Source organism: Echinops telfairi, unplaced genomic scaffold, assembly GCF_000313985.2.
Source record: "Echinops telfairi isolate 266 unplaced genomic scaffold, ASM31398v2 ScPeMD7_4;HRSCAF=17, whole genome shotgun sequence".
NCBI lineage: Eukaryota > Metazoa > Chordata > Mammalia > Afrosoricida > Tenrecidae > Echinops > Echinops telfairi.
In genome coordinates, this window is record NW_022103900.1 from 43,014,227 (window position 1) to 43,038,475 (window position 24,249).

Consider the following 24,249-nt stretch of genomic DNA (forward strand, 5'->3'; position numbering starts at 1 on the left):
CCCCCGTGAAAGGGTCATTCAACCCCCAAAGGGGTCGCGACCCACAGGTTGAGAACCGCTGGATTAGGGGAAGGCTTATTAGCAATCTGCAATATACAGGTGACACAACCTTGTTTGCCGAAAGTAAGGAGGACTTGAAGAACGAACTGATGAAGATCAAGGTTTTCAGATTGCAGTGTGAATTACAACTCAGCATAAAGAAAGCAAAAAATCCTCGCAACTAGAGCAGTATGTAACATCATCATAACTGGGAACTGATTGACGTCGTCAAGGAGTCTGTCTTGATTGGGTCCCCAATCAATGCTCAGGGAAGCAGCAGTCAAGAGATCAAGCAACACATTCCATTGGGTAAATGCTGAACATGAACTCTTTCCAGGACGAAAAGCAAGGATGTTACTTTGAGTACTAATGTGTGCATGACCCAAGCCATAGTATTTCCAGCTGCTGAATATGCGTGTGACAGCTGGACATTGGATACAGAAAGACCGGAGAAGAATCGGTGCATTTGCGTTGTGGTGGGGGTGAAGAATATTGAAAGTTCCATGAACTGCCAAATGAACAAACAAATCTGTCGTGGGACAAGCCCAGCCAGAGTGCTCGCTGGAGACAAAGATGGTGAGACTTTATCTCATGGACTTTGGACATGTATCTGGAGAAGGAGAGCATGTCTGGTGAAGTAGAGTGGCAGTAAAAAGAGCCAGGTCCTGGCTGCCACCGTGGGCTTCAACGTAAGAACCATTGTAATGGTGAATGATGTTTCAGTCATTTGTATGTAGGGTTGCTCTGAGGGCAAGCTCATTCCCGGAAACCTACCCTGTTTTCCCGAAAATAAGACAGTGTCCTATATTAATTTTTGCTCTCAAAGATGCGCTAGGTCTTATTTTCAGGGGATGTCTTATTTTTCCATGAAAAAGAATACAGTACACATTTTTTTTATTGTTTTATTAAAAGAGACCTTTGCCTTCCCGGCCTGCTCTGGCTGCACTGCAGCCAACAGTGCGCTGCGTGGTGGCGCCCCCCGCTATGGTCCAGAGTCCAATTACGGTAGCTTGGGGGGGGGGGCTTATTTTCAGGGGGATGCCTTATATTTCAGTGAGAGGCAAAAATGTAAGTAGGTCTTATTTTTGAGGGATGTCTTACTTTCGGGGGAACAGGGTAACAACAGCATCGGTCAGCTTATTTCCACAGCAATAAGCTAATTATCAAAGGCTCGGATAATTCACACAGTTGATCAAGTTGTGAGCCAACTCTATTTAACTCCTATATAACAAGGACAGAGAGAAAGGCCAGAGACTTGTCCACGTGTCACCTTCACTGTGAAGTTTGCTTGTCCTGGAGAGCACAGTGGCTAGATCTGAGGCACATCACCTCGAGATGTGAAGCCTCTCAGACTGGAGCAAAATGGAAGAGACAGAGGAGCCAAGGAGGAAGAAGCAAGCCAGCCACAGTGAAGCTCTGAATAAGTTACTTTGTTAATGCTTTCATTTCCTTTACATGAAGTTTGCTGAGCCTTACACAACCCAAAAGTCCCATTATACTTATTGTGGAAGTCAATCTTCGCTTTGGTAGCAAAGAGGTTGCCTTAGACATTTCTGAGCTGCTACCTGGAACCGTGAGGGACGAGTGGCTTCAGCCTTACATGGCTAGCTTCCAGGTCAGCAGCTGCTCTCTGGGATGAGACTCTGTGCTCCTACAAAGCACCATTCCCCAAAGTGGGCAATACTACCTTTTGGGGTGGGGGTGGGGCATAATGATAGCATAATGGGGCATGTTGTCCTAGATTATTGACTACAGCACCAAAGGTTTTCAATTGCGAGAGGACCACTGAGTAATTTGCGGGTGGCAACCCATAGGATTACTTTGAACCCACTAATTGGCAGTGGGTTTGGTTTGGTAAGTGCAGAATTAAGCTACATTTAGTTATCATTATAAGAATGCTTTGCTTACAGGTGGAATGGAGGACCGCGATATTGGTCCAGCAGTTCTACATCTGTACATTTTTAGGAGGATGACAGTGTGCTCCTTTTAATTTAATAACCCTTTCCATATTAGGGGAACTTTGCACATTGCAAACAAAACCCCCACTGCCATGGCACTGATGCTGATTCTTAGCAACCCTGCATAGAGTTCCTGAGACTGCAAATATTTACCACGCCAGAAAGCCTCACCTTTCTCCTGCACAACGACGACGGGGGTTTGAGCCACCAAACCTGCACATCGCAGCCCAATGCCTAAGCCGCATTGCCACCAGGGCTCCTGTCCACTTCACAGTGCATGTGACGTGACACGTGCTTCACTTCTCCTTTTCAGGTGGCTCCGGACCATCTCTATCATCTTGTTCTTGAACAAGCAGGACATGCTGGCTGAAAAAGTCTTGGCAGGGAAATCAAAAATCGAAGATTATTTCCCAGAGTATGCTAATTATACTGTTCCTGAAGATGGTAAGTTTGCCAGACAACTTTCTGCCAGATTCAGGAAAAAAACCTGTGTGTTTTAGTAGGCTTGAGACTGTAACGCAGTCTTCCCTTTCCTTGCCCACCCTAGAGTACTGGAGTATTGAATAGGCCTGTTTAGGATTCCAGCCAAGAAGGAGCAGCTTGGGAATACGAGTATCAGTTCTCTGCTTCTCCCGTACCCACAGTGAAAGGTGTCTTGTGATCGGGGCACTGCATCATGTCCTTTACCTAATTAGACTTTCTCACTCTGCCTGATGGGGTCATTTATATTATGCTCGTTTTTCCTGAGAAACTGAGGCGGAGGGAGGTACACTATCTTTTCTGAGGACACCTAAGTAGAGAAGGTAAACACAAACTTGAGCCAGTTCACTGTTCAACCCTGAGGCTTCTGTCCACCATCGGTGGTTCCCAGTGAGGGGACCACCATCCCAGCCAGCCTGAGGTGGAGGGGACCCCAGGAAACAGAGTTATTGCCGCGAAAGCCCAGAAAATCCAAGAATGAATTGGGCTCCCTCTTTGCGAGTGATGCCCAGTGTTCAGTGTCTGCTGGATCCTCCAGCTCGAAGTGAAATTTCAAGGAAAACCATCCTTTCAACATTTGAGTTGAGAACTAGATGAAACACAGTGAAAGGGGTTTCCCTGGAAACTTCAGTAGAGAGGATTTTTAAATTATTACTAAAATAATTTTTTTCTAATTAAAAAAAATAAATTATTACTATTAATCCATTGGGAAAAGGAGCTTTGGCGGTTCAATAGATCACACATCGGGTTGCTACCCCTGCTTGAGCAGAAGAGGAGCCTGCTCCGGTGAAGATGGGTAGCTCTGCTCTGCCCCAGGATTCCCTAGGAGTTGGAATCCCTCAGTGGGAGCGAGCAAGAAGAAAACTTGGCATTCTGACATTTCTGGTTCCTGGGGTACCCTTTCCTTTTCATCATAAAGGTTAGGGGCTTTATCCATTCACAGGGCAATTCCGAACCATGTGGGATCTTTTAATAAAACCCTGCTACTAATCCTTTTCCTATAAAAAGAATGTGAAAATGTGCTTGTGTGCTAATTCTTCTCTTAGGCTCCCTCGGAACCCCCTCGTACGCATAAACTACCAGAGCAGTACCTGTAATGTATACCAAAGTGAGCTGCGGTGTAAGCCAACACACTAACACAGGTTCTTTCCGAGTCTCTACTCATTCCTAAGTCCCATTGGCATTCATCATAGTATCTGCAGTGAGCTGGGTTGGCCAAGTGGCGTGTTTCCTGAAACTAAATTAGGTTCCTCTTACCTGAGGGAAGTCATCCATCTCCACTGTTAGATTTTTCCCCTTTCCACCATTGCCACCTACCTGATTCTGTCACTGTCTCAGAATGCTCACCTACTTTTTCCTTGCTCCTGCCGCACGGGCAGCCATGGCTCTTCTAGACACTCCCCCTCACCAGCTTCATCTCACCACATCCCAACGGGCCCTGCCGTGTGAGCAGCTGGAGGGCCACGTTGCTGGCCATGTTGGCAGGCCCCGTGACTGAGCAGCTGCTCGGGGTTCGCCGGCATGCTGGAATGATGCCCTCACTCAGTGTCCAGGAGAACCCGGATATGGGCTGCTCCCAGAGCCCAGCTCCTGCTGCTTTGCTGCACCGCCTGCCCCCAGGAAGCCCAGGCCCTCGCTGCAGCCACCCAGCTTTCCCCAACCACGACGTACTCAGTACTCGGCAAGAAGGAGAAGAGAGCTCCTGGCTCTAGAGAGCAGCACAAGGACACGCACAGCCTGGGGGAGGGAACCCATGATGGCTCCATGGGATAAATGCAAACTGCAAGGTCAGCTGTTCAAATCCACCCACCACTCCACAGGAGAGAATTGAGGTGGTCTGCTCCCATAAAGATTTAAGTTCTGTCTGTGTCTACCTCTCCCCCTCCCAAGGTCCGGCCTCTCCTTCATGCCCAAAGCTTCCCTGCCGTGGAGTCAGTGCGGACTCAGGGCCATCCTTCTGTGGGCTTCTGGGAGTCACTGTTGACAGGAGTAGAAAGGCCAGTCTTTCTCCCAAGGTTCCCGAGTGCCAACCATGCGGATCGCAGCCCAACGCTTAACCATTATGCCACCAGGCCCCCCCTCCCATGGCCTTCCTTTCTCCCCACAAAGCGTCCCTCCTCCTCACACCGGAATGTCCTCCCATGGTCTCTTTCTCAGCATTTGTCCCTCCTCCCACAGCTCACACAGGCTGCTCAGGGTCACGTGTCACGTTTCCCATCAGGCCTCTGGGTCCCACACCTGGCCCAGCTCTCCCTTCCTGGGCTCACCTGAGCAGAGGTGTCCTTAGGGAAGCTGCGTGGGAAGGGAAGAGAGCGAGGACAGAGACAGATCTCATGCAGTCTCAGGAAGTGCTGGGACAGCCATGAACTCGAGGGCGAGCAAGGTCTCTGGAAGGACCGGGCATCAGGACTGGGTCTGCTCCAGCGGAGTTCACTGTGGGCGCTCTTGTGACAGCAGGGAAGGGCATCTTTTTAAGGAACAGCTGATGGGATTGGTTGGCGAATGCAGCTCAGGTGAGCAGACTCCCTGCTGAGCCGCCTCCAGGGGCACGAGGAAACGACACCAGGTAGACTTGGAGGTGAAGACGGTGCTGGCCCTCGGTGTATCCCCTTTCCAACAAGAGATTTTCTTGTTCTTTGAATGGAAGTCATTCCTCCCCAAATCATTGTCATCATATTAGAAACAAAATTGGGGGCAGGGCGGTGTGTGTAGGGAGAATTAAACTAACATTTTCGTTGTGGGATTTTTTTTTTTTGCCTCACCATCCCTTGCATATATATTTTAATACTACGGATTACATCCAGCAGTCCAACCGTTTTAATTCCTTTTCTGTTTTCCGTCAAGGTGTGGCTCTGTTTCACATTGCCTAAATAAATGCCCACTTCTTATTTCCGTAGCAACTCCAGACGCAGGAGAGGATCCCAAAGTGACGCGAGCCAAGTTCTTCATCCGGGATCTGTTTTTGGTAAGGGCTTCAATTAGTTTTGGACTTCCAAAACCTAAGCTCTTTGAGATCTCCACCTTTCTTTGCGCATCTTGAGCTCATTGAAGCTTCCCCCGAAGTTCTCAGAGATGAGAGAAGATAGTGTCACCTTGACCCCACCACTTAGCAAATACGTCCAAAGGGGTTAGGTGTCTCACCCTAGGTGCCTCTCAACTGCCAGGCAGCCGGTGGGGCCCTTCTGGGGAAAAGCCCTTCAACCAAGTAGACCCGGCCCACCTGTGTTTTCTCGGAGGGGCCTTCAGCAGTCTGCGGGATGAGCCCTGCACCTTTGGACCACACTTGCTCCAGGCAGAAACTCTTACAAGTCCGCTTCAAAGTGGACCGGCTCAGACTCGAGACAGTGACCCCGTTCAACTTTTTACAGTGAAATAATTTCAGATTGACACAAAAGGCAAAACAACAGTACATAAAACTCTCGTAGGCTTTTTAATACTCAAGTTAGGCACTTATTAAGACATTGCCACCTTTGCCCCCTCTACGCCTGTGTCGTTCTGTAAATAGGCATGTTTGCGTGTCTTTTACAAACACCTAGAGCATGTGGCCGGCTGTGAGTTGTTAGGAGCTTCAGATGAAGGCCACGATGCACACTCAGGAGCATGTCCGCAGTCAGACCCAAGCTGCCGTGGGCACTGGCCACCACACTCCTGTTAGCTGGCTGGCTGGCTACTTTTGGAAACAGAAACTGAGTCCAGGCCAGAGGGGCCCTGGCTCCAACAGAGACGCCTGCAGTCTGATGGTCCCCAGACGGATCCGACCCTCTTGTGGCTTCCAGCAGCCCCTCGCTCTCCTGCCACCCAATACAGAGGCTCTGGGCTGCTTCTCTCACCCCCTTTGAGTTAAAATGTAGTGATGACGAGATTTCAAGTCCCTTTCAGAGTTTCCTCTGCGTGAGTTCTGAGGAACGTGAGTTCCCCAGGAAGTCTCCCGTTGTACTGGAAAGGGGGCCTGTGGTTGAGTTGCTCTGTTAAGTAGTGAGACTGGTTTCTGTATGGAAGAGCTGGGAGCACCTTTCTCTACTGATGTGCATTGCCCTCTCCTCAGTAAGGGAGTTTGCTCTGCAGAGTATCCCCTTCTGAAGGAGCATCCGATAAGAGGAAACGCACAATTTCAAAACTGAACCCTGCTGCCACTGAGGTGGCTCTATTGTTGCAGAGTGAACTGCTTCATGCAGTTTCCTTCTCTGTGATCCATAGGGAATCTGATTGCCAGGCAGCCTTCTGCGCTGCTCCAGAGAAGTGTAGAAGGGCCAACCTTTGGGTTAGTAGAGGACGGTTTCTCCCCAGGGCTTGACTGGGAGACAGGCCCGTTCTTTTGTTTTAGGATCACTGGGTGTAGCTCCGATTCTTATCTTACATCTAAATGCCTGCCATTGACACTGCTGGTTGACTCTCTGTTCTCATTAGAAAACAGCATCTCCTGGAATCGTTTTAAAGAGACTTGCGAATTTAACCAAGTATAAAAATGATGGGCATTTAGATAAGAGGTTAGGATGTGAGCCATACATACTTCCACAAATGAATGGCCCTGCGCTAGAAACATTAATCTTCTTGGCAACAATAAATAAATGTGGCTTTTGTGGAACCGGAGAATCTGAGAAGTGGCATCCACTGATATTCTGGATGATGGGACTTGCTTGAGGCAGTGAAAGTGCTCTGAGAAGGTTGCTAGATTTAGAGGCAGCCAGGACGTGGCAGAATTGCTTGATCAGCGCTTTGTCTGCACAGCGCTTTGTCTGCGTGGGTAAAACAATAGTTTTGGTAACCCAGATGGCGCTGGCAAGAGTGGAAGGGATAAAGGCCCTAAATGAAGGGCAACTTCCCTTGAGGAGGGGACGCAGGTGCTGCTGGGGAAGGGTGTGGTGAGAAGCCCACCCTCAGGAAGGGCCACTTATCTCTCTGTCCATGGTGAGCATCCTTCCATGGGTGTCACAGCCAGGTGGTAGGTCAGGCACTGACCACCAGAGAGGGATTGTCCCTGACAAGGTCACCTCCCCACTTCAAGGAAGGGCATGACCCAGCTCTGAGGCAAAGTTCAGAGCCTGCCAGCCACTGGTCCCAGTACGTCCTCAAACTGCGAAGCAGTTGCAGCCGGAGGGGGAGCATTCGGAAGCTTCTTTTTTAAAAAATAATTAAATCATTTTACTGGGGGCTTGTACAACTCTTAGCACAATCCACACATACATCCATTGTGCCAAGCACATTTGTACATTTATTACCCTCATCATTCTCAAAACATTTGCTTTCTACTTGAACCCTTGGTATCTGCTCCTGATCCCCCGGCCCTCGCTCTCCCGTCCACCATGAACCCCTGATAATTTATAAATTATTATTATTTTGTCCTATCTTACACCATCTGATGTCTCCATTCACCCACTTCTCTGCTGTCTGTCCCCCAGGGAGGAGGGTATATGTCGATCCTTGTAATGAGTTCCCCTTTTCCTCCCCACCCTCCTTCCACCCTCCCAGTTTCGCAACTTGCAACACTGGTCCTAAAGGGGTCATCCACCCTGGATTCCCTGTGTTTTCAGTTCCATCTATACCATTGTACATCCTCCGGCCCAGCCGGATTTGTAAGGTAGGAAGGTAGCGATGTGAGAGCATCACTGTGTCAGTTCTTGACGATGTGTCACAGGGCTTCGTGTTCCCAGCTGGCTCCCAAGAATTTTGCAAGTGAATTCCTTGTACTGTAGCTTGAATGCCATTCTGCTAACTAGAGGGTCTCAGGGAATCTGGGGCAGCTTCACTTTTGCACTTAAGTTTATTTCTGCCGTTTAAAATATAAAGTGGGAAGTCAGGTGTAATTAAAGACCAAAATCTGCAAGTTGTGACAACCTTAGTGATGAATCTATCCCTTAAATTTCTGTTGCTCCAGGCTGATCAGACAGATTATGACAGAGGAAGGCCTGCTTTCATTCATTCACTCACTCACTCATTCATTCACTCATGAGGTACTTAATGTGTGTGAGTCAAGTCTCTCACCTGGTTCTTCAGGGTTAAAAATAAAAATAAACCCACCTGTATTTGTGTCATAAGATTGCAAGAAGAGAACATTAAACTTGCTCCAGAGCTCCACTATTCCCTAAACTCAGTCTATCTCCCTACGAGAAGCCTTATAATCTAACGAACTGTTCACGGAAGCCTTCAGGTGTCTCAGCATTTCTGAAAGGATGTTTTGCTGGGAAAACCTGCCCAGCCAAGCAGACAGAAGTGGCAATTTTCAGAAGAAGGGGGTGGGGGGGAGGTAGAAGGACGAAGTCCACAGCAGGAAGCACCAGCTGGTACTCAGCTTCACACTGCACACCTGCCACTCCCAGGTGTCCTGACACGTCCTGACGGAGGGTTTCGAATCCATTGTTTCCAGAACTATTTCAAGACAGAACACCCATAACTCCCGTGACACCCATCACATTGAACTGTTAAAGCCAAGGGCACCTCTGAGGAAACACTGCTCCTGATGTGCCCACTAATGTGCTTTTCCATATGGTGCACGTGTGGCTCTTTCTATGTAAATTAAGTAAAATTAAAAAGTCACATCCCCTAGCAATAGTGGTGAACACACAGGACAGGCAAATCCTGTTTGCATTGCCAGAGAAAGTTCTTCTGGACGGAGCTGGTGTGTAGACCTCAGTTCTGGAAAATCTTAGCAGGAATTCTAGTGGCAGTCTGTCAAGTGCACTTCTTGTCTCTTCAACTGAACTCCAAGCTTCCTTTTTTTTTTCAGAGAGAGAGAGAGAGAGAGATTGTCTTCATTACTAGGTGACCTCAAAACTTTTTTAATTTAAATTTAATTTTATTGGGGACTCTTACAGCTCTTGTCACACACCATACATAGATTCATTTTGTCGAACACATCTGTACATGTGTTGTTATCATCTTTTTCAAAACATCTTCTTTCTACTTGAGCCCCTGGCATCCGTTCCAAATTTTTCACCCTCCCTCCCCCACCTGCTCTCCCTCATGCCTCCTTGATAATTTATAGATTCTTGGGATTTTTTTCATGTCTTACACCGATTGCTGTCTCATTCCACCCACATTTCTGCTGTCCATCCCCCTGGGATGGGGGCCATATAATGATCATTGTAATTGGTTCCCCCTTCACCCTCCCCCCCCTTACCCTCCTAGTATCACTGCACCCCTTGTTGGTCCTGAGAGGTTTATCTATTCTGGATTCCCTGTGTTTCAAGCTCTTACCTATACCAGTATACAAAAGATGTTTGGGGGGCTCGATCAATGGCAATATAGCCCAAAGGAATTACCAAAACCTGAATGAAGGCCGAATATGATAGTGGGATGGGAAGAAAGTAAAAGGAAATAGAGGAAAGAACTGGGAGGCAAAGGACATTTATAGAGGTCTAAATACAGGCGTAAATATATATATATATTTATATTTATATATTTATACAATGGCAGGGGAATAGATCTATGTACATATATCTATTTATAAAGTATTATGGTAGTGGATGAACACTGGGCCTCCACCAAAGTACTCCCTCAATGCAAGAACACTTTGTTCTACTAACATGGTTCTCTGTGATGCTCACCTTCCCTGACACGATTGCTGAACACAAAAAGGGTGCGTAATCAAATGTGGTGAAGAAAGCTGATGGTACCCAGCTATCAAAAGATAAAGCATCTGGGGTCTTAAAGGCTTGAAGGAAAACAAGCGGCCATCCATCTCAGAAGCAACAAAGCCCACATGGCAGAAGCACACCAGCCTTTGTGACCATGAGGTGTCAGTGGAATCAGGTATCAGGTCCCAAACAAAACAAACAAACAAAAAGCATATCAATGGGAATGAGGGGGAGGGCAGAATGGAGACCAAAGACCATTAGTAGCACTTTATTTTTGTTTTGTTTGTTGTTTATTTGAAACCAGCACCTGTATCATGAAAGTATTTAAGTCCATTTCAATTTTATTTTCTTCCTTTGACAACCACTCAGACCAGTGTTTAGGTCATATGGGTAAGGAATCAGAAGGGTTGTCTTCCCTATTATTTGTGGAATATAACATATACAAAGAAAAACACAATATATGTAATTGAAAGCCCAACGCTGATGATGAGTTTTTCTATTTCTTTGAAGAATCGTGCAAGGATTCAGATCAGAAATTTACGGCCTGGTTTTAGTCATATTTACATTTTCCTTATATTGTCTTCCTATGCATAAGCATGGGGCATTCTACTTTTGTTAGTCTCTTTTGGTTTCTTACAGAAGTGCTTTATAGTTTTCTTTGCGTAAATCTTTTGCTTCTCTGGTTAGAGTTATTGCTGCCTAGTTTACTTTTGAGATAGTTATTCTAAAGGGCATTGTTTTCTTTTCATTTCCTTTTCAGGGTCCTTTAATGGACAAGAATCCAGCTGATATTTATATGTTGATCTTAAAGCCTGCGCCATTGCAAAATTTTCCAATTAGTTCCAGCAATTTTTAAATTGCATCTCTGGGGTTCTCTTTATATACGATTATGCTATCTACAGATAAAGAAAATGTTGCCAATTTGGATATCTCTAGTATTATTTTGACATCATTTAGCTATGGTTAAGACTTCTAGGACTATACTAAATAAGAGTGGCGATAAAGGGCAAGATTTGCTGGTTTCTGTTAGAAGGTAAAATGTTTTTCCATTTTTCTCCCTTCAGTGAGATGCTAGCCTTTGGTTTTGCATATATGCAAATTTAAGCTACTTTATATGGAAAGAAAAGAACTCAGGATAAACAAAACACTGTTAAGAACAACAGCCCAAAGTAGGAGCCTTTCGCTCCCTGATTTGAAAACCTGTTGTACAACCACACTAATGAAAACAGCTTGGTATAGGTAAATAATAGATATATAGACCTATGAATTAGAACAGAGAGCCCAGAAATATAACCAAACACCTATTTATTATTTTTAGGAATATCCTTTTCATTCCTATCATTATTTTTCATCAAAAATGACTTTTCTGTATAATTGATATAACCATATGGTTCTTTACTTTTGTTTTGTTTATGTGGTAGATTCCACTGATTACCTGAATATAAGCCAACCCAAATACCAGCTGAGGCATCTAATTTTACCACAAAAACTACCTTAAAAGTATGCTAGAAAACTCAACTTATACGCGAGTATATACGGTATTCTTCTAACATTGGACCATCATGCATATATGATGTTAATCCCACTTGATTAAGATGTGGTTTTTTGGTAATGTTTTCTTGAATTCTATGAGCTAGAATTTTGTTGGAAAATGTGGCCTCTGTATTCATAGGGATATTGGTATATAATTTTTAATCCTGATGATGTCATTGCCTGACTTAGGTATCAGGATTATACTTACTTCATAAAATTAATTTGGCAGTATATTATCTTTCTTTCTATTCTGAAGTAGTTTATGTAGCTATTCATCCTGAATCTTCTCTAAGTGATTGGTAGAATTCCCCAGTAAAACCATCTGACCCCAGACTTTTTGATGTTAGAAATCTTTTTACTCACCAAATCTATTTCTTCTTGTGTTAGAGATCTATTGACATTTTCTTTGTTTGTGTTAATTTATGTAGGTGATATGTTTCTAGAATTCATCGTTTCTTCGAGGTTTTCAAATTTGTTGAAATATAATTTTTCATAATATGGTGCGGTGTGTTAGACAGGGTTCTCTAGAGAAACAAGACCAGGACAGTTGTGATTTTAGATGATAGATAGGGATACAAAATAAGAAATAAACAGCTAATTAGTCTATAGAGCAGTACAAATGGCTCAGTGCAACTCACTTCTGTGAGACAGCTAATACAATGGCAATCCTTCAAGTCACGAGGGCTGCCGAGTGCAAGTCATGGAAGCAGACAGCTGAATCCTCTGTAGAGCAATTCAGGCAATCCAGCCACAGACAGCAAACAGCAAGGCAGGTCACCAACAGTCAGCCAGATGACAGGGTCCAACAGTCCCCAGCTCAAGCGATGTATACACCAGTAGCGTGGTGAAGCAGGTCTTGAAGGAACTTCAAACTACAGCGACACAGTCCATGGGTTGGGTGTCCCACAGGTAATGTAGCTCACAAGTTGAAGCAGAGAACCAGCCAAGGCAGCTGCACAATGGTCCAGTCATCAAAGAGCAAGAGACCAGAAAGGCAAGGCTCACCAAGCCATTTATCTCCCTGCCCTTCAATTAAACTGCCCTTCAATTAAACCCACATGTGTTCATTGGCCCATTTGGCACAATAAATAACCTATCACATGCAGTTGTCTTGTTGTTGGTAGCGGTTCTGTTGTCATGTTGCCCATTTCATCTCCCTTTCAGAATGATTGCTTTTTCTAATGGTTTTTATCCATTAGGTTTGCCAGTGGTTTACTGATTTTGTTAATCTTTTCAAAGAAGCAGCTTGTCATGTTTTCGGTTTTTTTCTGTTTTGTTTTGGTTTTCTGGTTCATTTATTTCTGTTTTTATCCTCATTACTTCTTTTCATCTAGTCCCTGAGAGTTTGTTTGCTGGTCTTGTACTAATTGTGTAGTTAATGTGTTAAGGGTTTAATTCTTTCTCCCTTTTTGACGTGTGCACTTATTTCATAGTGCTTCCCTGAGTTCTTCTCGCTTCTGTTTGTTTCTGTATTTGGTAAAAGCATCTGAAGATCATTCCCCTGCACTCCTTTATAGGAATACCCGAAGCTGTCCCTTCTTCCAAGAGCTCCTTCCACGTCCACATGTGCATGCACCCCACTCCATTTAGCCATTTACTTCTTTGTGCATATGCACAGAGGTTGCTGCTTCTGAGATAGGTTGTTGGGGTTTGGGGTTTAGTTTTGATTTATTTATATATTTATTTTTAATAAATCATTATTGGGGGCTCTTTCAGCTCTTATAACAATCATGCATCAATTGTATCAAGCACATTTGTACATATGTTGCCATCATTATTTCCAAAACATTTTCTTTCTACTTGAGCCCTTACTGTCAGCTCCTCTTTTTTCCCTCCCTCTCCCACCCTTAAAAATAATATAAATTATTTTTATTTTCATATTTCACACCGTCTTCTGTCTCCCTTCACCCATAGTTCTGTTGCTCATCCCCCGGTGGGGTTGGGGGTGGGTGATGTATGTTGATCATTGCGATCAGTTCCCCCGACAGCAATCCCAAAGCACCTGTTGTGGATCCCAAAGAGTCAAAGGTGATTGGGTTGTTTGGCACTAGCCTATTTAGAGCAGGGGCTGATGGCAGGAAACATTTCACTTTTACCTTTGTCAGGATCCTGGTTTTGAGATAGTCTCCTGGTTGCTCACAGAGTATAGGTCAGTGGTCAGTATAAACCAACACGGAGTGAGAACAGAATATCCTTCTCACAAATCTGAGCTGTGTTCACTGACTGTACACCAGGGCAATGTTGAGGGTCTCCTTGGGTGTGGGCTAAAAAGCAGGCAGGCGTTATCACTCTGAACCCTGGGGCCACAGAGCGAAGAGGTTCAAACTTTCCTGTTCTCATTATCCCCTGGCACAGGCTCATCTAAGTTCTGCACTCCCTTGGGCAGCTTAATTCCCCTGGTATTCAGAGAAAGTGTTTCCAAAGTCCTTCCCCAAGAGTTACAGCCAGATACTGAGTCAGCCTCCAGCTACGTAGTCTGTCTGCCCAGAATGCACCGGGTGGGCTATGACCCTCTTGACCCTCCAGTGCGGGAACCTTTGAATTTTCCCAGCCATGTTCAATCACATTTGCATCCTCCTTGTTGAGGATGTGACCTCCCCTCTCCCAGGGCTGTTGCATGGAGAAGTACTGGCGTCGGCTGAGGGCTTAGCTAGGAGCGGGTGTGGAGACAATACATCCGCTCACCTTTTCCTCTCCTCTCTGCTGACGGTCGGAGTGCTGAGGGGAGGAGCAGCCCCATAGAGGTCCCACCAGCGGGACACAGAATCTTTGGCTTTTGGGGAGCGGGTATTTTGTGGTGATTCCTCTGAAATATCGAGGTGTGATTGGTAGGTTTCTGTACCTCAGGGGAGGCCCAGAACCCAGGGGTTTTTTGTCTAACAGTTTTATTGGCATATAATACATATACCATAACATTCGGTAGTTTAAACCTATTAAAGAGTTGTCCAATCACCACAATTTTAGAACATTTTCTTCCTTGAACCCATTTATAATTATCTCCCTATTTCCTCCCTTCCTCCCATGCCATGACTCTAAGAAACTGTTGATCCATTTGTTCCTGTCTCTGTAGGTTTACCTGTCCTGGATTTCATATACAGAAATCAGGTTGTTGTTTGTTTTTAATCAGGTTCTTGAGTCTCCTCAGCTTTTTCAAAGGTTTTGTTGGGAAAGGATTTTGCAGAGCCCCCAGCGACACAGTCATGTTGGATCGGAATCAACTCCCTGCTCCTTGTGGGTAGAAGATAAGCTTAAGGTTCTTTGGGCTCCCAGCACAGTGTTCCTTATTTAAACACTTCCTATGTCAAATCAGGAAGACGGCAATGAAACCTGCAGTCCTTGGCCGAGGCACTGCCTAAATTCTCCTGCAAACGCAAGTCAGGCGAGTATGGTATTATAGCAAGAGGCCCTTTGTAGACTGCTTTTTTTTTTTGCAGAGGATCAGCACAGCGACAGGTGATGGCAAGCACTACTGCTATCCGCACTTTACCTGTGCTGTGGACACGGAGAACATCCGCCGAGTGTTCAACGACTGCCGAGACATCATCCAGAGGATGCACCTCAAGCAGTATGAGCTCCTGTGAAGATTCCTGTACTTCTCCACCTGGCTCTCCTCTTTCCACTCTTGGAGAGAGATTGTTCCAGGACTGTCTCTGTCTGTTGGACCATGCCAGGTAGAAGTAGAACGCACCTAGTTTCCTCCTGTCTGAACTGTTGTATGTATGACCCAGCGACCACGAAGTCTCTGGCTACCTCTCTGTTCCCCTCAGGTTGGGTTTGTTTTCAAACTATCCTCAAGCTCCACCAACTTGTATCATGGCAAACATTCTCTCCTTCAGGGACAAAGGGTTGGGGCTCCCAATAGTAACCCCTTCCTTCCCTTGTGGATTCATCAAGAACGTGAGATGGGAGAAAGCACTGTTTCCAGTAGAGTGTGGTTGAGGAGCCAGTTAAGCTGTCCATCTGGTCTTAGAATAGACCCTGAGAGACAAAGTCAAGGAAAACTTTCCATTCACACGTAGAATCCCTGCCAGTCTCAAGCACCTGGTGTTACATTTAGGCAGAAAACCTACCACATGATTGCTATGAAATGTATCCTGTCTACAAATCAATCTGCACATTGACTTTTCTAGGACAAGGGTCTTCTTCCATAGTCTTTTATTGTTGCTTTGTTGTCAGTTTCTCATACTGTGCAGACCTGAAGATGTGATATTATGTTGTATAACTACTAGAGAAAATGCCGTGTAGATTTTTGTGCCTTGATTATGGTTATAGCTGTAAATGTGTTCATTGTGCTAAACAGCTTCATGTCAACAATACTGCTTGCTTTGAAAAGAGGAATGACCGGTGTCTTTAGAACACAGGATCTTTTATCATGTCGGTACATGTAAAAAGTACTCCTTGATTACTACATATATATATATATAAAACTCACCCTCATTAAGACCCGCACTTTCCCATACAGCTGTTTGTAGCCACCGGCCTCTGCTTCCCTGAGCCTCAGCTTCAAACCCTGCCATCAGAGTACTGCTGGTAATTTGATCTGTTTCCAGGAAGCCAAGAAGTTCGTTTTGTTTTCTCCGGCTACTATTTTGGTATTTACAGGCGTTTATACTTGTGCCCCGAGAACAGGCCACCATTCCCTTAATTACGGCGTCTTCTGACCCCTTCACGGAACGACAGGTTGTCCTGTACACCCAAACCGCCACATCGGCAGCCAGATGGGACCAACATTTGTGTCTGCTTAAGGGAATTAAAGGATGGCGTTATCATCTGTCTTTGAAAGAGCAAATATTTGAAAACATTTCTTTGAACTATAAAGTGAAAATACATGGTTATTTGTCCCACTGGAAAAAGTTGTACAAATGTAGTCTCAATAGTTAGCTAGTTAGGATATCCAAAGAGCATGGCTCACCTCACAGGGGAGGCTTCATGTTCTGTCTAGACCTATAACCTTGAAGGAGTTTACTCGGGTGTAAGCCTGTAACCATGTCCAGATTCATATTCTCAATCATGTGATCCAGAGAGAGGGCAAGTGACATACTCTTTAGTTTCCATTTGTCTGTTTTGATGTCACCACTCGCCTCATTCCTACCTGGTTCATGAAGGTCTCAGTGCAACTGAGACAACAAAGGAGGCGCCTTCTGCTCGCTTCCCTTCCCCTTGGGATGAGGAGCAACCACCGCTGGAGAGAGACCGTCCCGGCCCCACACACAGTAGTTGTATATTGCTATGCCCATTAGTAGTCAAGAGTTTCCCACTAATTTTTCATGTAAAAGTTTGGTGAAAGAAAAACCAGACCTAGACCAAAAGTACATTTTATCTGCTCTAGAATTACAAGGTGGGTTTGTTTTTTACATGTCAGGGACCATTTTCTACTCTGATCCGAGCTTCGTTTGTTCATCCCAGCCCTCGATTCAGTTCTGACAGACTGGCCTGCTGGAGAGAAAGTCACACCAACTTTGCAATCTGATGCCCCTGACTTAGCATGGACAAGTGTCTATGAAAAGCAGTGTGTTCCTGCTTAGAGCACCTGTACCTTTCAAGGGTACAGCTTTAGACAACACAGCAGTTTGAGCCACTTCATAGGAGAACGGAATAAACCCAACATTCCTGTAGACACACCATCCCCAAGTGGATTGGTGCTGAAGACTCGCCCCCCCTACCCCACCCCCCCGGCCCCGGGATGGTGGGGGGGCATCAGGACCGTGTAGTGCATGCAAATAATGACACCATAACATTTACATACTATACAAATAGTCTTTGATTATACATATATTTGATAAAACACCACAACAGGTTTGTTGTAGATTACGTGTTCCATTTTTATAGCATGAGAAAAGTTCAATCAATTTATTTATTCTACAGTGGTGAACATCCGTGGTGTAGAATCCCTGTGGTGTGCACACAGATGGCCTACATTTGGATGCACCGCTACTTGATTCTAACAGGAGAACTGCCCCCACGTTCACTTTCTTTGGCTTTGATATTATGAAAAACAGAAGTCTCCTGCTTTTCACACTGCCTTGTACTTCCCCAGAAGGCTCCGGCCGGAAAGGCAAGGCAAGGTTATTAGTTTGCAGTGAGCCAGGATGAGGAGCAGGAGGAGCGCCGAGGCTCCACAGTAGGTGAGCAGGACTGTGTCTTCCAGGGGCAGGTAGCACTTGGCGAGAGAATAATCTGAGGACGAGATGCTGCCCTGGAATAGAGAGAAGAAAGTTAGGATGTGGCTAGAACACATGTAGAACAGGACCACATAGACATACTCACATCCAAGGGCACTGGACCCTTCCTGAAAAACACTCTGCTCAAAAATCCTCCTCCCTCCCTCCCTCTGCAGTTAACCACCCTCGGAATCGTGTTCTCTATATTCCTAGAGTGGTGTTTGGCAAGTTAGCAATGTCTCTGAATATATGTAGGGGTGTAGTTTATGTATGGCTTTTGTATACTTTTAAAGATTTGCAACAATTGAGTGGTTGATTACTAGTGTTGACAGTTATTTATAAAAGCTTTCAGATAAAAATAAACGTTACCATGATGAAACTGGGATTGTTTCTGTTCCTCCAACTGAGCGAGGGGACGCTGACCTCAAGCACGCCCCCAGCATGGGTCACTTCACAGCCACTGTGCGTGTGGCCACTCAGCACCAGGCGGGGCTGCAGCCACCACAGTAACTGCAGGGACAGAGGAGGAGGAGCTCAGGGGATGGCACTGCCACAGGGCCCCCAGGGCTTGCCATCACTACCTGGTTATGTTGTAGAAGTAGTTCGATTTTTTTTCTTTAAAATAATTTGGTTATATTTATAAAACGTAAATAAAATCATATATATATGATGGATATATAGATATGCATAATCTATATCAGCCCAACGCACAACCACTCCAACCCTGGGGCTCCTGTGTGCTTGAAGAAGTGCAGGACATTTCATTCAGCCCTGACAGGGAGAGGAGAGGAGCCCCTGCCCTGCCCACTACGCAGATGAACAAAGGACCCAGTGAAACAAGTGGTGAGCAACGGACTCTGGCTTAGTAAAGACCTTTACCTTGAAGCCAGGCCCTCGTGAAAGCCCTGTCCAGGACTGTACTCAAATACAATTCCTCAGACAAGTTGGCCCAGAGCCGCAGCCCAGATACATTTGAAAGAAGTGATGTACAAGACCCAAGTGTGGACCGAGTACCTGAATTAGAAAGTTGCTTGACCATCTGCAGAGTGGCCACCCTCACCCCTTTTAAAGTGCTGTTGGAAAACTGGAAACATTCCCATAGACGTCGTCCCTTCTCAACTTGAGAGGGGCGACCCGCTTCACTCCAGAGCAAGGGGTATCTATCTGTGCTTAAAGTGTCTTTCTCAACCTGCCAGAGGGATATGCATCTGGAACCTGCTACTTCCACCCCCCTCATGGACAACAGCCAAGCACTGAACTGCACAAGCCTCTAAAAATTTCTATCTCTGCCAATCATATTTCCAAATATACTTAAACTGGAGGGGGGGGACACTCTGAAGGAAGGATAACTGAGAATATTATTGACTTATATATGAAAGGAAAATCATATTCCCAAAGTCTTGCCCTCCATCTTCCAGTGATAACTCTTTTGATCAAAATGTTATCTCTTCCGACTAAAATTCTTCTCTGTTCTTTTTAAAATGCTGGTTAATTAGGTAGCATCAGAACACACTGGCAAACCTTGCGTGAAGCCTCCTGGGAGAGTACATCGTACTTCTCTTTGAATGGGATGTTCTTGTCCTTTGGAGAAGCAGCATCTTCCCCGACACAGTTCGCATCACTTCTGCGGTAAAGTGGGTAATGCTGTTTAAAGAGAGGCAGGGCTGACTGACCTGAAGCCCTCGGCTCTTTTGTCCAGTATACAGAGCCCCTCCCCACCCCCTATGACCCCCTTACCTGCAGAAGCACTGGGGCAGAGGCTGGGAGTGGCTGCCTGGCTGCACACTGGCTGGATGGGGGCACCAGCTAGTGATGAGAAGGCGGCCAGTTACCCCTCGGTCCAACCGGCACTACAGTTAGGGGCTATGGGCCCTGGGCGGGGAGCAAGAGAAACGCGTGCTTTGGGTCCTTGGGACCGACCAGAACAGACAGCACCGTGCTGGTTACCAGGCTTCCTACCTCTCGGGAGCAATTCAGTGTGTTGGAAATTTCAATGAGTTCAGCTTCTGCTTCGGAGCAAATACTGCAGCCATCCCCCTCCAGAGCGACGCTGTTCACCATCACGAAACTGCGCGAGACAAGACCATGGCTATGGGGCTATGTGTGGTTTGTTTCCCTGTACCATTCGCCCCATAAAATGAAAACGAGCCCCAGAACAGCTATAAATCTCAGCTAATTGTCTTTATTTTTAAGTACAAGATGTTCAGACAAATTTGCAGCATGAGGTATCACGGTAATAGGATTTTGAAACCTATATTTGTGAGAAACCCCAACTGGCAGTGTGCTCCAGAGTCATGCTGCATCTAAGCTCAGATTCTTAACCCTTAGGACCATGCATCCTTGGGCACATAGCTCACCACCTCTGTCCCTCACCTGTACAAGTAGGGATAAGGGCATAATCACTGTGCATAAGCATGTTGTCAGGGAAAAAATGAAATTGTGCAGGAACACCTAGAATATGGCATGCCACTGGAACAAGCTCAGCGATGGTTAGCTGTCATTATTTGTATGTAGCCTGAGCTGCAGGGAGGGCTTAGGGAGGCACTGCAACCCACAAGTGAGGAAGCGGGGAGTGTGAGACCTGTGTGTGGCTAATCCCAAACTAAGAGACCGACAGTGAACGATGGCTACCCTTTCCAACACTTGGGCGATGCTGCACAGCTTTGCAGACAGCATGCACAGCCCCTGAGCAGTCACAAGTGGTAAGGTTAAAACCCCTCAGTTATTTGACAAAAAAAGCCACATGGGATGTGACGGACAATCAGGGTACCCAGGGTGTCCCATCTGCATAACTTCCTGGGGTGATCCCAAGGTCAGGACAGCCAGACAGGGTCAGCCACGCCAAGATGAGGAAGGGTCTGGCCCAACATGGTGGCCCCCATAACAAAACTGAATTCCCAATGGCAGAAAGTTGCCAGAAGACTTTGCAAATACTCACTTAATTCCTTTCCAAGAAAACAGCCTTTCAGGGGCGAAAACATCCTCAAAGCGCTGTATTTTGTATCTGTCCATCCTACATGTCATTGTAAAGAGAAGCCACTTTCAGAACAAGAATTTTAGAACGTTTCAGAGTTGGGAACAAGGAAAATCACTCGCAGGGCATTCGCATCGACACCGTTATTAGTTCAGAGGTCTTGATTCCTAGCTCCACTCCTGACTAAGCCTGAAAATGAAGGCAAGTTACTTAGCCCTCCTGGGGCTCAGTTTCCCCACTAGTCCACAGATAGAATAACGGGATTATAATAAGGATTGCGTGAGTGACTCTGAAGGTGAAGTACACAAGCCAAGCTGGCCATTCGTCATCACTGTGTGACTGTTAGCTAAGTGGTCTTGTTCTATTCTGATGCCCAAGCAGAGCAATTGGTATGAAACGGCAGCTTCAAGTTGTTATCTCCCACAGCCAATATTCTTTCCCTTACGCAAATATTAGCACCAAGACCAAATCCTTGCCATTTAGAGCTCACATTCCAAAATGTATACCTTTTGAGGAGAAGCATGGCCAAAATATCGCCTCAAATAGACAATCATCTGAATTTTGGCTTGTCTGAAATCACGGTTAACAAGGGCCCTCGTGATGCAGTGGGAGCCCCAGTGGTACAGCAGGTAGGCACTTGGCCACTAACTAAAAAGTCAAAGGAGAAAAAGGCAGCGACCTGCGTCCATTGGAAATGCCACGGGGCAGTTCTACTCTGTCCTGTGATACCAACATTTCCTGGGAGTCCACATTGACTCACCAGCGGTGGGATCACAGTACAATGTTTTAGGGAACTACTTACTGATAGTGGAAGCCAATATCATGGTTTCCAGCGACCACCTTCAGCTGCACATCCTGGGGGTGTCTGAACATTCTCTGAAACCGCTTGACGTCATTGGCCCAGGCCTTTGGAGAAAAGAGAGTGGCTGCTGAGAGCCAGAAAACCTGCTCCCTTGGGCCCCAAATACCCCTACTGTGATGACTAGAAGTTTATTAGTCTATATTAAATCAGATGCTCATACAGCTAATGTAGAACCTAGCATTTTTAAATCTGATGCTTTTTTCTCCTAAGACAACACAATACCTTCTTTAATTTGATGCCAAATTTTAATGAAATGGTATCTCCTGAATCTTCAAATATTAACTGGTAATCCCCCCAAATATTTTTCATACAACTATCTCAAGACCCCCCTGAAGAGCACGCATGGGCCCATGAGAGAATTTGGACATTCCCAAAGAGCAGGCTCTTCGGACAGGCCACGTGGAGTCCTCCTGCATCAAGGCTAAAACAAAGATAAAGCCGTCCTTCAATGCCATGGTCCCCTGCTTGCCAATTGTGCGGATGAGAACGGGTGAGATACAGGAGGGGGAAAAGGACAGTCGGTTAAGAAAATTCAATAGCTATTTCAAGATGCCTCTGATAGCGTCTGTCACTATAAAAGTTTGAGAATGATGGACATAAAATTGTTTTAATAAGCCTAAAAATAACTATTAGATGGACATCCTGGGGCTGGCAATGAACCTTTGTTCTGGGTAGTAATTAATTTATCCTAAGAAATTTAGATATAATTCAACCTAGGAAAATATTCTGAGTACACAGTCTTTCAGTGTATTCTCAAATATTTCATTTTAACAAATAGTATTTACACTAATAATAACAAAGTCAGAAAAGCCCTTATTTTACAAACACAAAACAATAATCTAACCTCATTTTACAACCTATATATATGTGTGTGTGTAATATATATATATAACCTATGGGATTTTCTTTACCTCATGTTTCCTTATCGCTTAACTTTTAACAAACTGCAACCATCATGACTATTTTTCCGATCCCCAAGAGCCTCACAGGAAAGTGCATCCCATGATTCCAGGAATGCCTGGCTAGTCCATGTATCTCTCACACACAGAGACAACGTTAGCCAACCTAATTCAAGAGCAGCATTACGCACAGGTCCTAAAAGTCTTCAAAGTGGATACTATCCACTTAGAGTATCAGTGGAAGTAAAACTTCCAGCATGAGCTAATGCTGTCTTAGGGATTCTCCAAAGTGTCTCTGCTGGGCCGCAAAGCAAGGCTGTCATGATGGTACTGCAGGGTCATACCTGGGAGGAGCTCCACTTTCCTTCATCGAAGATATCCCCCAGAATAAAGACCACTTCAGGCTGCAACAACCACAGAGCTGTCTGGAAGGCCCTCTCCATTTGCCATTCCCTTGTGGCAAATAAAAAATAAGGGTTCAGTTTGTTGCTGGGGTAGAATCTCTGTCTTCAAGCTCACAACCAAACCATGTCACCTCCCAGCAACCCACGTGGTGTACAGAGTAGGGGTGTGCTCCATGGGGTTCCCAAGCCTGTGAGTTTTAGGAAGCAAGATTGCCAGGTTCTTTCTTCTGAGCACTTTGGAGTGGTTTCAAACCTTTCAGCTAGCAATCAACGGCCTAATTATTAGCGCCACCAGGGACTCCTACATTAGTCTGCGGGACCATGTGAAAAGTGCACTGAATTAGCCCATCCTCTTTCCACGACCTGGCTTTTCACACCTTGTCTGTTTGGGAGGGCCAATGAGTCTAAATCTGATTGCCTGATTCAATGAGGGGATAAAGGCCCTAAAGAAGTTGGGGGTCCTTCCTCCATCCCTCCCCTACCCTTATCTTCCTCCTTTAATCCCCTGAAGCCATTAGGCACTCAGGAAGCCTCCAGTGATCTGAGCAGGGTAATGGAATCTCCCAGAACTCCCAAGGAAGACTGATTGTTTCCCACAGAGGAGAGGGCCATCTGGCTGAAGGTCCACTTATAAAATCCAGCCTCCTTCATTCAGAGTTGGGAGAATTGAAGGAGGAAAAAAAATGATATCCAAAGAGTAAATCCTCTATATTTCCACACTAGTATAGCATCCCCCCAAGGGGAGGGCAAATGAAAAGAATTCGGAATCTAGAAACCGCCAGGCAAAGGCTTAAAGCCCCAGCTCAACCCACGGCCAGCTGTAGGACCTCGAGAAGCCACTCTTCTCTACATTCACAGGGGCTTGAGATCAAGGACAGCAGACAATACTAGAACGGTACCTGGCATAGCGCCCATGAACAGAAGGTGTGCAAGATGCCACTGGCCCCATCCCATGCCAGCCTGATCCAGGCCCAGGTCCTTTTCAAGGTCCTGGTTGTCCTCCTTTCAAGGCACATTCCTGGCTGCTTATCCCCTGCAAAGGGGAATGTTAGATCCTGAGGCATATAAATCTGTTAACCACAGATCAGAGGTTCAAGCCCACCCAGCAGCTCTTCAACGTGAAAGACGCGGAGATCTGCGCCTATAAAATCACAGCCCAGGTGTGCACAGAGCAGCAAGGGAGACAGAGCAAGGAGCCCTCAGGGAATAACAAAAATGGTCTGGGGCCAGGGCATGGCACCCCATCAGACTCAACCGGAAAACACTCCTGAAAGTCACCCAACAGACCTTGAACTATTTACATGCTTTTCTTTCTTTTGTTGTTGTTGTTTTGTTTTCTTTTGTTGCTTTGTTTTCCTCTATCTT

General features: G+C 45.7%; 1 protein-coding gene across 1 annotated transcript; it reads right to left on the reverse strand.

Annotated features, from left to right (window-relative positions):
* Nucleotides 1–17,321: 17,321 nt before the first annotated feature.
* On the reverse strand, nucleotides 17,322–24,027 carry MPPE1 (metallophosphoesterase 1). Its single transcript, XM_004703955.2, has 9 exons — nucleotides 23,784–24,027; nucleotides 22,825–22,933; nucleotides 21,522–21,625; nucleotides 20,684–20,758; nucleotides 19,705–19,813; nucleotides 19,483–19,551; nucleotides 19,267–19,389; nucleotides 18,115–18,255; nucleotides 17,322–17,780 (listed from the first exon to the last, which is right to left on the reverse strand). The coding sequence occupies exons 1-9, from the start codon at nucleotides 23,831–23,833 to the stop codon at nucleotides 17,598–17,600; spliced, it is 963 nt and encodes a 320-aa protein (XP_004704012.2). The 5' UTR covers nucleotides 23,834–24,027; the 3' UTR covers nucleotides 17,322–17,597.
* Nucleotides 24,028–24,249: the final 222 nt, after the last annotated feature.